Consider the following 15,538-nt stretch of genomic DNA (forward strand, 5'->3'; position numbering starts at 1 on the left):
TATGTTCCTAAGTACTGATGTGAGTTTCTCCCTTTGGCTGGGGTGACCGCTCATACTACCATCTCTGAGGTTGCCATTGATGATCCTTAGCAGAGCAGTCAGCAGAAGTGGGAAGAAAGAGAGATGTTTCCCACCTTCACCTCAGAGTCTGAGGACATCACTTCAAGCAATGCGTCTACGGGAGTGAAGACATCCTGGTTTCCAACCATAATAAACATAAGAATGGCCAAAGTAGGTCAGACCAATGGTCTATCTAGCACAGTATCCTGTCTTCCAACAGTGGCCAATGCCAGATGCTTCAGGGGGAATGAACAGACCAGGACAATCACTAGATGATCAGTCTCCTGGTGTCCAATCCCAGCATCTGGCAGTCAGAGGCTTAAGAACGACCAGAGCATGGGGTTGCATCCCTGCGTAGCCTGGCTAAGAGCCATTGATGGACCTATCCTCCATGAACTTATCTAATTCTTTTTTGAGCCCAGTTATAATTTTGCCCTTCACAACATCCCCCGGTAATGAGTTTCACAAGTTGACTCCGCATTATGTGAAGAAGTACTTCCTTTTGTTTGTTTTAAACTTGCTGCCTATTAATTTCATTGGGTGACTCCTAGTTCTTGTGTTATGTGAAGAAGTAAATAACACTTCCTCATTTGCTTTCTCCACACCAGTCATGATTTTATAGACCTCCATCATATCCCCCTTTAGTCATCTTTTTTCCAAGCTGAATAGTCCCAGTCTTTTTAATCTCTCCCCAGATGGAAGCCGTTCCATACCTTTAATCATTATTGTTACTCTTCTCCATACTTTTTCCACTTCTAATATATCTTTTGTGAGATGGGGCGACCAGATCAGCACGCAGTATTCAAGGTGTGGGCGTACCATGGATTTATAGAGTGACATTATGATATTTTCTATTTTATTATCTATCCCTTTTCTCATGGTTCCTAATATTCTGTTTGGTTTTTTGACTGCCACTGCACATTGAGTGGATGTTTTCAGAGAACTATCCACAATGACTTCAAGATCTCTTTCTTGAGTAATAACAGCTAATTAAGACCCCATTGATTGTTGGGATTATGTTTTCCAATATGTATTACTTTGCATTTATCAACATTGAATTTCATCTGCCATTTTGTAGCCCAATAATCCAGTTTTGTGAGATTTCTTTGTAATTCTTCACAGTCTGCTTTGGACTTAACTATCCTGAGTAAGTTTGTATCATCTGCAAACTTTGCCACCTCACAGTTTACCCCTTTTTCTAGATCATTTATGATTATGTTGAACAACACAGGTCCTAGTACAGATCCATGGGGAACACCACTGTTTGCCTCTCTCCATTCTAAAAACTAACCATTTATTTCTATCCTTTGTTTCCTGTCTTTTAACCAGTTACTGATCCATGAGAGGACCTTCTCTCTTATCCCATGACTGCTTAGTTTGCTTAAAAGCCTTTGGTGAAGGACCTTATCAGAGGCTTTCTGAAAGTCCAACTTCACTATATCCCTTGGATCACCCTTGTCCACCTGTTTGTTGACCCCCTCAAAGAATTCTACTAGATTGGTGAGGCATGATTTCTCTGGACATCCAGGTTTCCTTCATGACACCAGACCATTCATGATTTGGATATAGGTTGCATTTTATCTAGGGCACTAGGTACTATGCAGTGTATTGGACCAGCATACAGCCAGGCACCCGGTATGGGTTTATATGGTAGAACAGCACTGCAATCTAAATTGATTACAAAATGACTTACAAACCTTCTAAGAATGTTCTCACTGTGGAACTGGAACAAATGCAAAATATTTGTTTGCCCTCTTGCAAATAAACATAGATGTGACTGATGAGCCTAGGAAAGCAGCGGGAATACCCCATATGCAGCTAGAGGAGTTGGCCTGGCTAGTATCCTAAACCAGTGGTTCTCAAACTTTCTTTTTTCACGGACCACTTGAAAATTGCTGAGGGTCTCGGCAGACCACTTAATGATCTTTCTGAATGTTGTTTGTACCATTAGCTAACTATTGTAAAGTGCTTTGGATAGAAGTGTTATATAAAAAAACACCTTAATAATAATTAATGGTTTTTTGTTCTACAAATAAAAGCACACAACTCATAGTCTTACCTTTCTAATGTGATTGATGTGACCTCTCTCCCCTGCCGCAGCAGTCCCCAAGCTGGGGCTGGGAAGGAGGGGTCTCTCTCCCCAGCAGCCGCAGCCATGGAGCTGGGGTAGGTCGCCTCTTTCTCTGCCCACTGCAGCCCTGCACGTCCCAAACTCCCCCAACCCCCTCTTCTCACCCCACTTCCCCCTCCCACCTACCCTCTATTCTCCCCAAGGCCACCACCTCACCTTACATGTGCATCTTCTCCATGGTCCAGGCATTAATTAGTGGAGCCACACCTGCCTCCTAAACCCTGCTGGAGTGGAGCTCTGAGGAAGAGAGTGGAGTGGAAACACCTGGAATATTAATTCTGGGCTCCATGTTACCTCAGAGATAGTGCAAAACTGGAAAGACTTCAGAGACGAGCAATAAAAATGATCTGAGGCTGAAGGCACTGAGTTATAAAGTGAGATTAAAGGAGCTAAATCTGTCTGATTAGACTGTGGTGACTAAAGAGGGGAACACGTTAACAGTCTGCAATGATCTGAAGGGTGAGAGCACCAGGGATGGAGAGGAGTTATTTATGGTTTGATCCCTGTGTACAATTAAGAGTAATGGGATGAAATTAAAGAGGAGGAACTGCAGACTAAATATTGAAGGAAACTTTCTGGATCTGAGGTGTATTAAACTATGGAATAATCTCCTCCAGGTAAGGGATGGGAATGCCATCAGTTGGGACATACAAGACTGGACTAGACTAAAGTACTAGACATGCTCAGAAACTATGGTGATAAGTGCAGTATAAGAACCTATATAGTATAGAATGGAACAGAACATGTACAACCAGGGACAGTCCTGCACTGTCCCTGGAGATGGACTGGACGATCTAACAGGGATTGTCTTTCTCCAACTTCTGTCATTCTATGACAGGCGGACGGTTGTCCAGTGGTTAGGGCCCTAGTTTAGGACTTAGGAGGGCCGTTTAATTCCTTGCTCTACCAGAGACTTCACGTGTGACCTTGGGCAAGTCACTTAATCTTTCTATGCCTCAGTCCCCTATCTATAAAAGGGGATAATATCACTGCCCTACCTCACAGGGTGTTCTGAGGATGGATAGATTAAAGATTTTGAGGTGCTCAGACCTAGAAGATGGCAGCCCTAGAAGAACCACAGATAGATAGATAACAGAGTTCCTAGTGAAGAAGTTCAGCTGGTGCATAGAAGGCTATTTCCTGGAGGCAGCCCCTGTGGATTGCAGCATCCAGGTAAGGGGCCTAGCCCCTTGCTGGTATGTTATAACAATGCTGTGTGGGAGGCTAGTCTCTATCTGTTGTATAAGCTCCCCTTTTTTTAACTGTCACCCCCTCGCTTGCTTTGTTCCCTGGAGAATTGTGAAGATGTCCAGCCCCAATCTGAACATTGTGACCCTGCTGGGCAGTGGCTTGACTTACGCTAGCGCTTACCTCTTTGGGATTCCGGAGCAAAGTTTGTTTTTTGGAGCCTCAATGGAAATGCTCATTCAGGTGAGTGAAGTGAACCAGGTGGGTTGATTGTGTTCTTGATTTACCAGGAAAGGTTTTTAATGTACGCACCGCCTCTGCTGAACTGTGATAGTCTCCCTGTCCTAGTGCCCTGGGCACTGTGTTGAGCTTGTGTTTTCACATACGCAAAGAGAAACCAGATGCTCCCAGTCCGAATGGCCTCTATTGTTAGACTGAGAGCAAACAACTAAACAAGAGAGAACATAAGTAAGGTCTCCAGGAGAGAGTACAGTTTGTGTAGCAGCTGCTCCTGCAGACAGGCAGCCAGATGCCTGGACTTTTAAAGGAGCGGTACAGAGCATGTAAAAACTCATAGCAGTTAGTTATCTATATATAGCACAGGGTCTGTGGGCAGCTAGAGAACAGGCACAATATCTTGGGCACAAATATCACTTGGAAATCTTCCTAAATATCACTTGGAAATCTTCCTAAAAACTACACTCTGCCTAATTATTTCCTGATTTCTGCCATGGGCATGGTCCCTGCCAGCTAGGGACCCAGTGCAGAGCAAACGAGGTGTGTGTGTACGGGGTTGGAGATGAGAGCACTGCAGAAAGAAAGAACATCCAGCTCTCAGAGAAGGCAAATACTGTGGAGAGAGTAAGAGGCAGGGAGGTTGTGTTAAGCCACCTGGATGAAGGTAATTAGTTGAGATACCAGCTACTGCTTTATTGATGCTCAAGTCATGTATGTGTTTCAGTCACTCTTGTGCTGCTTTGGTCTCTTTGCTCCTCTGAAAGTTACTGTTGGGGGAATTCTGCACCACTGAGCATGCAGAATTTGCGCAGAAATTAATGTTGTGCGTGCAGAATTTCCTTCTCTCTCCCCACCAGAAATGGGCTATAGAGCTGCCGGCTGCCACTAGAGGCTGCTGGATCTGGCAGAGCCCAGCTCGCAAATAGAAGACACTGCTGGGGTTGGGGGAACTGGAGGGTTCCCAACAGCTGCAGTTCTCAGCACGCCCTGAAGGAAGGAGACGGCATGCAGGAAACTCCACACAGGCCTGGGACCCAGCATCAGGCTGTTTCTCCTTCTGCATCCCTGGGCTCCGGAGGGGATGGGGTGCAGGTGTCTAGGCTGGGTGGGTGCCTCGTGATTGGGCTTTGCTGGGAGGGAGCAGAGAAACAGGAACTAGGTTGACATAGGAGTTTCTTTATTTCTACTCCTAGGGGAATTTGTGTGTGTCTGTGTTGTTACAGAGATACTGGCTGACAGGAATTTTGAACTAAATTACCAAAATAATTGAAACTGACGTGATTATATAGTGTTATTTTGATAAATAAAATGCCCAGAATTTTGCAGAATTTTAAAATATTGTGCACAGAATTTTTAATTTTTTTGGTGGAGAATTCCCCCAGGAGTAAACCGTAGCCATTGATTCCTCCACAGACTGGCAGCAAAGGAAGGGATTGCATCCCCATAGCCTGCTCTTGGCTTGTTTTGCCTCAGATACGCATGCTGGGTGGCTAGTAGCTGCTCCTGACGATAACACTGGGCACAGTCCCTGGCCCAGGGTGGATAGTGCCACCTCCCAGCCCTGTGGTCCTGTCCAATAACATGAGCTCTTTGGGCAGCAGCTTTGCTATTAAAGCGGTGTCTTTTTTTTTGTTTGTTTAAATTGGAAATTCCTGAGGATGGAAGGCCGCTGCCCACTGTGGTGTCCTGATTGGGAAACCTTCTGTACTAGGTTTGACTGGAGTTCTTCAGACCAAAGTTTTCTGTCTACCAGGCACAGACTGGCTGACAGATATGGGGTCCCTGTTTACTAGTTTTCCTTTCCTTTCTGTGGGTGTTTGGAATACCATTTGGCCAGGAAAGGGGGCAGAGCTCCCTTGGGAGCAATATGGAAGCCCAGCAGGGAAAGTGCTACTTGTAGCTGCTGGGTTTCACTGCCTGGTAACAGAGATCTCCAATCCCATCTCTCACTCTCTGCCTCCTGTCTGCAGGTGAGACTCTGCTTGCTGTGTGTTGGGAGCTCCCTGGTCTTCGGGCCCATTCTAGGCAAAAGTTGGCGCTTGTACAAAGTGTTCACACAGCGCAGTCCAGAAAAGAGGGTGGTAAGTACTCGCAGTACATGCCCCGTGCACGAGAACACAGAGGCTCCTCACCTGTGAGGTGCTGGGGCTCTCCACATGGGCTGCACTGAGAAGCAAAGGGAAATGCTTGACAAAAATCAAACTCTATAAGGTCTACGAATCATTTGCAGAATGTGGATGGGCTTGAAATGAGAGATAATAGGGAATGAAGGGACACACAGGACTGACAGTGGGAAATAACGCTTTGGGCACTTAGATACCAGCATCACTGGCGCAGAGTAAAACCTAACTAGACCGGGCCTCATACGACCCGCAGCTCCTTTATCTCGATCTGAGGGGTCTTCCACGAGACCTCTCTGAGCTGCCGGTCTTCTACCAGGACCTCCTCCGGACCTGGAAGCTGTTCTCTGTGACCAGGTCCATGGCAGTCACCGAGGGGGCAGATCTCCTCGCGGAGCCCCTGCTACACAATACCCAGCTCCGTGTGCAGGGGGTGGAGTCCCCCGCGGTGTGCCAGAGGTTGGTCCTGGCAGAAGCTACCAGGATCGGAGACCTCCTGGATTATGACCAGGGAGACTGGTTGGATCCCCTGACGCTCGCTCGGTGTATGGGGCTCTCCAGACCTTATACCCCCCGGCGCGTACTACAGGAGTTGAAGGCCACTTTGCCGCCCGCTGCTCGGGCCTACCTCAGCCGGGTCCTGCATGAGGGCACGCCTCGCCCACCCTCCACCCCGGGCCCTCCAGACCTTTTCATCAGGCCCTGCCCCGTTGACCCGACCGGCCCCCCTGCCCCTTCTCCGTAAGCCGGCTGCACGATCTGCAGCCAGTCTGCTTCCAAACCGCGCCAAAGAAACGTCTCTACATGCTCGTGCTCCACACCCTTCACTTCCTCACCCTCGTGTCCCGCCTCGACACAAAGTGGCGGGACCTCCTGCCACCTCTTGAGGGTGAGGAGTCCCGGTGGGCCAGCCTATACTCCACCCTGGTCCCTAGGCCCGCCGGGGATATCAGCTGGCGGCTCCTTCATGGGGCCATGAGCACAGGCGTGTATTTGGCGCGGTTTACCCCTATCCCAGACACCTGCCCCTTCTGCGGCGTGAGGGAGACCCTGGCGCACGTTTACTTAGAGTGTGCCAGATTGCAGCCCCTATACCGGCTCCTCACCAATATACTGTTGCGTTTCTGGCTGCACTTTTCCCCTCACCTCCTTCTCTATGCACTCCCTATCCATGGTCCCACTAAAACAGCTATCTACACAACCAGGCAGAGGAGGTTGGCCAATGGAGACTCCTGTGACTGTGGGACTTGTTTCCGATCCTTTGTCCGTTCACGCATCCGGGCAGAGTTCCTCTAGGCAGTGTCCACTGGCTCCCTTGATGCCTTCGAGCAGCAGTGGGCGCTGTCTGGGATTCTCTGCTCGGTGTCCCCGTCAGGCTCCCTCCTTTTGACCCTTTGACCACACTCCTGTCCCTGTTCTTTTATTAGTTGTCTCCCGAACTCGTTGGGTTTTTGAGGTCCTGTGGATCCTCCCCTTAGGCTGGGGGGGGATCCTTTAGCAGTGGGCGAGTTTCCGCCCACCCACTTCCCGTAAACCCAATAGGTAGACCGGGCCTCATTCCCCACTGACATGTGCAGTCATTTACACCTGTGAAAAGCAGGGGTAAGAAGCTATCAAATCAGAATAGTGGAAATGACATGAGCATCAAGGCAGTGGAGAATCAGGCCCGTAGAACAGAGAGGGAGGAGGAGTTTAGATACCCAACTTATCTAAAGCATTTGTTCTCCTGCCAGGTGGGGCATGCCCATCTGGTGATAATCACTGGTCCCTTTGTGAAATGATGGTTTCTTACACTGTCCAAGTGTCCCCATCACAAAACCCACCAGCAGGATTGCCATTTGTAGGTCCTCTTCTTGTTAATCGCACGTCAGTGAGTTCATGGAGACAGCACTCCCTTCTCACTCCTAGAGGGGTCTTCTTTAGTGAAACATTGAATGAAGTTTGCCTTGCCGCTACCCATGCTTTCTGCTCATCCTGTGGATAGAGGTTGCCAGTCTCCAGGAGTGTAGGGTTGGCTCCTTCTAGCAGCACTAAATTCACACACAAGTATTTTAAGAAAGAAGAAAATACATCTCTTACAAAACAAAAAATATCTGAAAATCACTTAGTACCAGCTTTTTCCAGCACACCCTCTGCAGACTTCAGTGTCTTATGAAATTGCCAGTTGCTCCTGCTAGGGAAACCCCAAGCCCGAGCTCAGGTCATGGTAGGTAGAATAAAAATATTTTCAACTGTCCTTTAAGCAAAGACCTCTGGGTGCCCTACCTTTGCTGGCTGGGACTGAAGTTTCTTTATATCTAGGGTGACCAGATGTCCCTATTTTATAGGGACAGTCCCGATATTTGAGGCTTTTTCTCCTGTATGTGTCTATTATCTCCCACCCCGTGTCCTGATTTTTCACACTTGCTGTCTGGTAACCCTATTTATAACAGAATTCTCCAACTAGCCCTATTGCAGGGCATTGCTCATGTATCCTCTGGGGGTAGGATGTAAATTGAGTGTCTTTTCCAGAGTTCACTCTCTGGAAAAAGATACCAGGAGGCTGAACTGCCAAAGCAAAAAAAAAAAAAAAAGCCGCCCGGACTGTGCTGCCCCAAGAATGGATGGAATGCTGCCCCTTAGCATATGCCACCCCAGGCACATGCTTCCTCCGCTGGTGCCTTGAGCCTGGAGCTGGCTCTGCCAGAGCTCGGTCTCTGGGTTGGTGGCCTGGCACTTAGTTTTCAGCACCATTGGGGGAGGCCCTAAGCTCAAACATCTCAATCTTGTTCCCAAAGTTGGTTTTAATGCTGATGCATCCAAGCTTCAGAATTTAGACCTGGATTTGGAACAATTCTAATTTTTGAGAGGGTAGAGAGAGAGTCAGATTCAGGGATTTGGATCAGATCCTTAAGGAGAGAAAGCCCTTTGTGAGATATGGTCTGGATCTGGGTTTGGATCTCCAATCATACCTGTAGTTTGGAGCTGTTTGGACCTGGGTTTTTGTTCAGAGCCATTTCTGTTTTTTCTAGTTATTTTTAATATAAAAACAAGTCAAACAAATGTCAGCAAGTATTCCTGACTCCCCTCTCCTGGTGCAACCACTTCAGGAAGGGCTGGAGCAGACCCTCTTTCTGGTGGGGGAGGGTTCTGAAGACCTCTGTGCAGCACAGGACACAAAGGGACATGCGAACTGTGAAGAATGTGGGAGTTATCTGTATTGATTTTTATGTATGTTATCTATAGATCTGTGTGGACTTGGGGGTTATTTTGTTGCTGTGCAAAGGGGAATGAAGGTGCTGAATCCATTTGAGCTAACTTTGGACTGCATGTACCAAAGGCTACTGGGTGTAGACAGCCATAGGCAGACATACAAGGGAGGAGATAATGCCTTTGAAGTTTACCTCCACAAATTGGGATTTGGCGAGTCCTGCAGTCTGAGGTTAGTCTCCAGTTTGATATCCCAGGGCTTTGAGGTGGGAACTTTCAAACAACAAGATTTGAAGGAGTTAAAAAACTGAGCCTGAGGAAAGGAGAGACAGAGAGTCAACAGGAAGACTGACTGTAACATAGTCTCTAGGTGCTGGGGCCCCAAGATAAATGGGGGGCCTACCTAAACATGCAGGTAAGGCCAAGCTTAGGTAAGACAATATGCATATATCGGTTTTTGTTATTTTTAACCTTTTTCTTTCTGCTCGTGATGTCCTTATGGATAAATAAATCATACTCTGTTTTGGAACAAGCTGTTTTCTGTCACTGTATTCACTGCTCCCAGGGAGGATTCTGGAGCAGGAGCAACACCAAGTTAGACCTGCTGCACATAATATGGTTGAGAAACAGGAGGTGCTGTCAAAAATGATCCATTTTAAATCAATGGGTTGAACTGTGGGATTCCACTCTGGGGGACGGGGCAAGTATAGACCTGTCATTTGAAAGAGCCCATGAAGAGCCAGAGAGGTCACAGGTGCAGCCCATCCCCAAACCATAACACTGACTTTATGTGTGTTGCAGATTATCAAAGACCTCCAGCTGCTGCTGATGGTGGTGGTGCTGGTGCTGGCAGATGCCATGCTGCTCACAACATGGATTTTCTCTGATCCAGTTCAGTGTTTCCGAAGCTTCAGTGCATCCCTGAGGGTAAGAGGACAATAGCAAGAGGCTGAACACTGCACCTTTGTGTCTATATCATGCTATGATTCAGCCCAGCAGATCTCTGCAGGAATGAAAGATGGAAGGGTTTGTTTCAGAGAAGTTTCTAAGCCACAAATTTTGGAGCTGACCTTCCTCAAAGGTGTGAGGTGTTGTAAGCTGGAGTTAGGTTTGGACCCTTATAGAGACAGATGCCGTTTGCGGAGTTCCAGCCAAACGTGGCTGAAGTTGGTCAGGAGGATCTGGCTCCAGAGCTCTGATTTGCTACCATTGTAAGTTCTAACCAATGCCCTGTCTACTCTGCAGAGAGCATGACCTGGATTCTCCAGCTCTCCAGCATGGGAGACTGGAGAGTCTGTGGCAGGTGCTGAGAAATTTGAAAATTTGAAGCTTAATGAACATGTTGGCAGATGAATACCGAAGCTGGGTATTTTTCCTCCTGAATTCTCTGCTCTCAGTAGCACTTTCCCAGTCGTCAGACAAGCGTCCACTTTTCCACTTTGAAATTTGTGCTTAGACACCCCTAAACCATATGTCCACTTGTCTGTTTGTCCATCTCTATGAGCTGGAGCAGGAGCCTTCATGTCTGTGTTCTGACTGCCTCCCAGGTGACTGACAAGGGCATGACCTGTTCGGTGGGTAGGATGCAGTTCTGCGCGTCTCTCTACTCTGAACTTTGGCTCATTCTCATTTTAGGGTTTAAGGTATGTAACCTCTCTATTCATCCCTCCATCTCATCTCACCTCCCTCCAGTCTAGCTACAAAATGCTGCTGCTGCTGCTAAAATTCTCTTCCTCCCCTAATATGCTGGCCATTTTACTCCCTTCCCTGGCTGCCTCTCACCTTCAAATTCAGGATTCTCATGCTCATCTTGAAGGTTCTTCCCATTCCCATCCAATTCTGCTTCTGTGTTCTCTTTCCCAGTTACCCATCTCCCCTGCCAAGACTCCCTCACAAAAGTCCCCTTTGTATCTTTCTCCCAGTCTCATCTTCATGCTTTCTTCCTTGCTACCCGTTATGCTTGGAACCATCTCTCTCTCTTTGTTTGCAAAACAACATCTCTCACCTCATTCAGATGTCTCCTTAAAACTCACTACTTCCATGAACCCATAGACAAACTGCACAGCTGGGGTAGGGGACCCTGAGCCTGTGCAGTAGAACTGTATTGATAATAAACACTTAGGTGCTGTCTATATGGGGAAACTTACTAACGTAATTATACAGTTTAATTATACTGCTGTAGTTGTACTGGTTTGACTTCCTGTGTGGCCATTCCTGTTGTAGAATTAGAGTCCCGCACAGGGAGTAGTACTGACATATCAATATAATTACAATGGTAAATTTACCTGTGTAGACAAGATTTTAGTTCTTACATAGCACTTTTCATTTGTAGACCTCAAAGGGTTTTACAAAGATACCATTAACCCCATTTTACAGGTGGGGAAAACTAAGGCATCCAAGGGCCAGATTTAAAAAAGTATTTAGACCTTTCTGAGGTGCTTAGGAATTTAGATCATGGTATCCAGGAGTCTTAGACTAGCCTTCAGCTGTGCCATTGTAAGGCGCACAGTGTAGCTGCTCTGTGTCACCAGGAGAGAGCTCTCTCAGTGACAAAATAAAACCACCCCGAACGAGGGGCAGTAGCTTCACTGCCAGGAGTGTGGCTCCTGCTGACAAAGTGCTGGCCACAACAGCGCTTTTTGTCGTTTATAGAGGTGGTTTTTTTCACACCCCTGCGCGACAAAAGTTTTAACAATGGAAGTGCATTGTAGACATAGCCTTAATCTCATATTCAAAAGGGATTTAGGCATTTATGATCCAAAATCCCATTGGCAGTCGGATTGGCTTCTACGTGGAAGTCCCTTAAGTACACACTATATAAACAATTACTTGGCTGCTCTCCTTGATATAATATGTGTTGATCATCTACATCAGCTATTTTGCTCCTGTTCTGTATTAAGTTTTCCCCAAATCCAGAGGGATTATGTTTACAGTCATTGGCCTCTATGAATTCTTACTGCTCTTGCTTTTAAAAATAAAATATTCTCTTTCCTGATGCCAGCTGCCCTTGTTTAATAATTCACTGAGACTGACTCTGGTCTCATCTGCAGGGTTTTACACCCGTGTAGCTCCATTGTCTTCCCTGGCATTAAGCCTCATTTACACCAATGTAAGTGAGAACAGAATCATTCCCTTTGTGTACATATGTCACTCTTTATCTTCAAGGGCCTTAATGTTCTCAACCCCTTAGGAGGCCGTTCAGTTCTGTATTCTATCCACATTTTACCGGCACAGAAATGGAGTGACTTGCCCAAGGTTGCACATAGAATCAGTAGCAAAGCCCTTTCTAGAACCCAGGAGTTGTGAATCTGTCCTGTGCTTGTTCCATTAGAGCAACATCCCAGTTTGCCACAAGATGATACCTTAATCTGTCCCCTGGATATTGTTGCCAAGACAATTACATAGTTTTAAATGGGACATAGATGGCTGCCTATTCTGGCTCAGGGGATTAGAAATTGACTATAGAGCTTTTCACCTTTTCGTCATGAGTAGCTTGATAGTATGTATGAAATGAATTTGAGTCTCAGTCCAGTTCCTAGTGAGACAGACATCATAGATATCAGGGTTGGAAGGGACCTCAGGAGGCCATCTAGTCCAACCCCTGCTCAAAGCAGGGCTAATCCTCAGATATTTTGCCCCAGTTCCCCAAATGGCCCCCTCAAGGATTGAGCTCACAACCATGGGTTTAGCAGGCCAATGCTCAAACCACCGAGCTATCCCTCCCCAACATCACAGAAGCACCATCAGAACTGAACTAGCTGGCAGTCCCAGCAGAGAGACCACCAGGAGTCATGGTCTTCAAAGCGGAACTCCCTTCTTGCCCATAAAGATGGACTCTCCAGGCTGATGAGCATCCAGCCTCCCTGCAGGCGCATGCTTATTACAAGGCATTGTGAGGGGGCAGTTTGCACTGTCATCATTTCTGTTCTGTGGACAGAGTGTCAATTGACTGCGTGCAGGGGTGGCAGGTTTGTATAATTTTTGATGGTGCTCAAACGGGTCAAAGTCTCCTCCTCCCTCCTCCCACCCTGCCACCTGCCTTGTAAGCCAATATATATTTTTTAAAATAATGTAAATATGTGAGGGCTCTGGGGTGGGGCTGGGGATGAGGGGCTTGGACAGAGGGTTGGGATGCGGGGGTTGGGCTGTGGGGTGGGGCCGGGGATGAAGGGTTCACAGTGCAGGAGGGGGCTCAGTGCTGGGGCAGAGGGTTGGGCTGTGGGAGGTGAGAGCTCTGGCTGAGGGTGCAGGCTCTGGGGTCGGGTGAGGTGGAGTGGGGTGGGGCCGGGGATGAGGATTTTGGGGTGCAGGCAGGCTGCCCAGGGCTGAGACCAGAAAGGAGGACTCCCCTCAGCCCTCTCCCTGCCAGCAGCACACTCACCTCACACCACTGTCATTGCATGTGCTCTCGGAGACCACTCAGGTCAAGGAAGTCCCCTCACCTCCCCTGTGGTAAGTTTGGGAGGAGGGGGGCCTGCCATCACACGTGCACCTCCTCCCCTGCTGTTGCCCCTCACTGTAGCCTCACTGGGGGTGGGGGATGGGGCTGCCTCTTGTCCAGCTTGGGGCAGGAGTGATGACTGTGGGTGGGGAAGTCCCCTGTGCTGGTGGAGAGTCCTGCTGGAAAAGGGAAGGGTCCGTCTGTCCAAGGTGGAAGGGCAAGGTCAGCCTGTGTCAGCCTGCTCTGGCACTAGCGGTTGGGGGGCACTAGGACCCTGTTGTGACAGTTGATGCGAGGAGCCAGTAAAGCGCAGCGCAGAGATGAAGGGAGCAGCCATCTGCTGCCCAGTGCTCAGGCAGGGACATGCAGGGGAGGCGTGTGGGGGTGGCAAGCGGGACCAGGGGAGAGACCCGGCCCCGAACATTGGTGGAGCCAGGCCCCCATGCCCTGAATATTGCTGGAGCATGGGCACCACAGTCCCATATAACTCGCCACCCCCGACTGTATGCTCCCTTCAGCACCTTCCACCAGCACTCAGGAAATTTTACAGAAGAGAGGAGAAAAACATTATACTTTACAGGCCAATAGTTTCCCAGATCTCTCCTTAAAATATGCACCATTTTCCGCTCTTTCTCCAGTCCACTATTTCTTCTTTCTTCCTCTCTTGCCACTTTTTTTTTCAATTTACAGATGGCTCCTCTCTCTTTTCTTGGAGTTAGACTCATCGTTCTTTGATGGTAGAACTACTTTCTTCTGTTTCTTTTTCTTCCTTTAAGGAGTTTCTGTCTCTGTCTGTCAGTCTCTGGTGTTGTTTTTCCAGAACTCCTTTCCATTTTGGGCTCCTTTACAATTCTTACTATTGGTTCTGATCAGCAACACCCTCAGTCAATCTAATCCTGGACTCCTCCCTGACAATTCTTCTAATACTTCTCAATCTTGACCTGCAGCACCCCCTATTATTCCAGTCTTGCCCCCGTCTCCATCCAGTTCTGTCTATGCACCTCAATTCTGACCTGCAGCAACATGCTGGGTATTTGCTGCTGAGCTACCATATCAAACTGAATTTCTGCATTGTAGATCAAAGAGTGTTTATTAGAATTGCACTCAATGTATCTGAGCTTCATTGGCTCAGTATGGGTTGGAGGAAAGACTGTGACATACAGTAATTTTTCACACTCTGGAAATCTGTAAAACCTCTTCTCCTAAACCAACCCCCTTATCCCTATTTTCTGATTTCAGAGCATCCTGTTGATATATGGGACGTACCTGGCTGGTCTGACAGATAATGTTAGCGCTCCACCAGTGAATCAGTCTTTGATCCTCATTGTTGGGGTCAACCTCATTTTCCTTGCTGCTGGGACAGTTTTTTTAGTTAACTGGTTTTTCTACACTTGGCACAACCTGGTCTTTGGTTTTACATCTGGAGGCATCTTCATCTGTACAACCACAATCAATTGCTTCATCTTTGTTCCACAGGTATGAAACAAACTGTGTTCTAAAGGCCTGGCCTGAAAGGTCTCCTCAGATATGAGCACACGTAGATAATGTGTTCTGAAATGCTCACTCTTTTTCTTCTGGGATAGCACAACAATACAAATACACAAAGTCTGGGAGGAAGCTCCAGCTGGCTCAGAGGCTGGAGTTGTGATATGGAACCTTTCATCTTTAAATGCTGGTCATCAGGTCAAATCCAACCAAGGTGGTGGCAACTAAAAAATAATTCCAGTCTGTTTGCTGGTCAGTGACTTGTGTGAAATGAGTTTTGGGGCCTCTGGTTTTAAGCATTTATATTACACTCATTTATACCAGACTCCTTGGGCTTGGTTTCCTCTTGACTGAAAGCTAAGAATCTGGAAGATAAAGTGGTGGTTTGGGAAAGGAGGTGGTATGCTGTACTGCTGCTTCCTTCCAAATCTGAGCCCTGCAAACAATGCAGGAATCCCTTCCTTACAGGACATACCAGACTGGGATGTGTTTGCCGAGCACCCCAGAAAGGGTTAGGGGAGGAAGTTGGGGTTTATCCCTGTATCATAGCTTTCCCTATCAGATTTGAACCTTAGCGTTCATAACCTGAGAAACTAGCATAAACTCCTTTAAGCTTAATTACCAGCTTAGATCTGATAGCCTGCCACCAACCAGGAATTCCATTGCCTGGTACACTCTGGTCCCCCC

At 47.5% G+C, this 15,538-nt stretch overlaps 1 protein-coding gene across 2 annotated transcripts in view; it reads left to right on the plus strand.

Moving 5' to 3' along the window:
• GPR156 (G protein-coupled receptor 156) overlaps positions 1-15,538 on the plus strand; it is a 49,536-nt gene that overhangs the window by 24,616 nt on the left and 9,382 nt on the right. For both annotated transcript variants that reach the window (XM_075071866.1, XM_032799928.2), the window contains 5 exons: positions 3,487-3,622; positions 5,587-5,697; positions 9,727-9,852; positions 10,473-10,568; positions 14,606-14,842. In XM_075071866.1, coding sequence (XP_074927967.1) covers positions 3,487-3,622; positions 5,587-5,697; positions 9,727-9,852; positions 10,473-10,568; positions 14,606-14,842 — 706 coding nt within the window. The remainder of the gene's footprint in view (positions 1-3,486; positions 3,623-5,586; positions 5,698-9,726; positions 9,853-10,472; positions 10,569-14,605; positions 14,843-15,538) is intronic.

This window comes from Chelonoidis abingdonii, chromosome 1 (assembly GCF_003597395.2).
Source record: "Chelonoidis abingdonii isolate Lonesome George chromosome 1, CheloAbing_2.0, whole genome shotgun sequence".
Classification (NCBI taxonomy): Eukaryota; Metazoa; Chordata; order Testudines; family Testudinidae; genus Chelonoidis; species Chelonoidis abingdonii.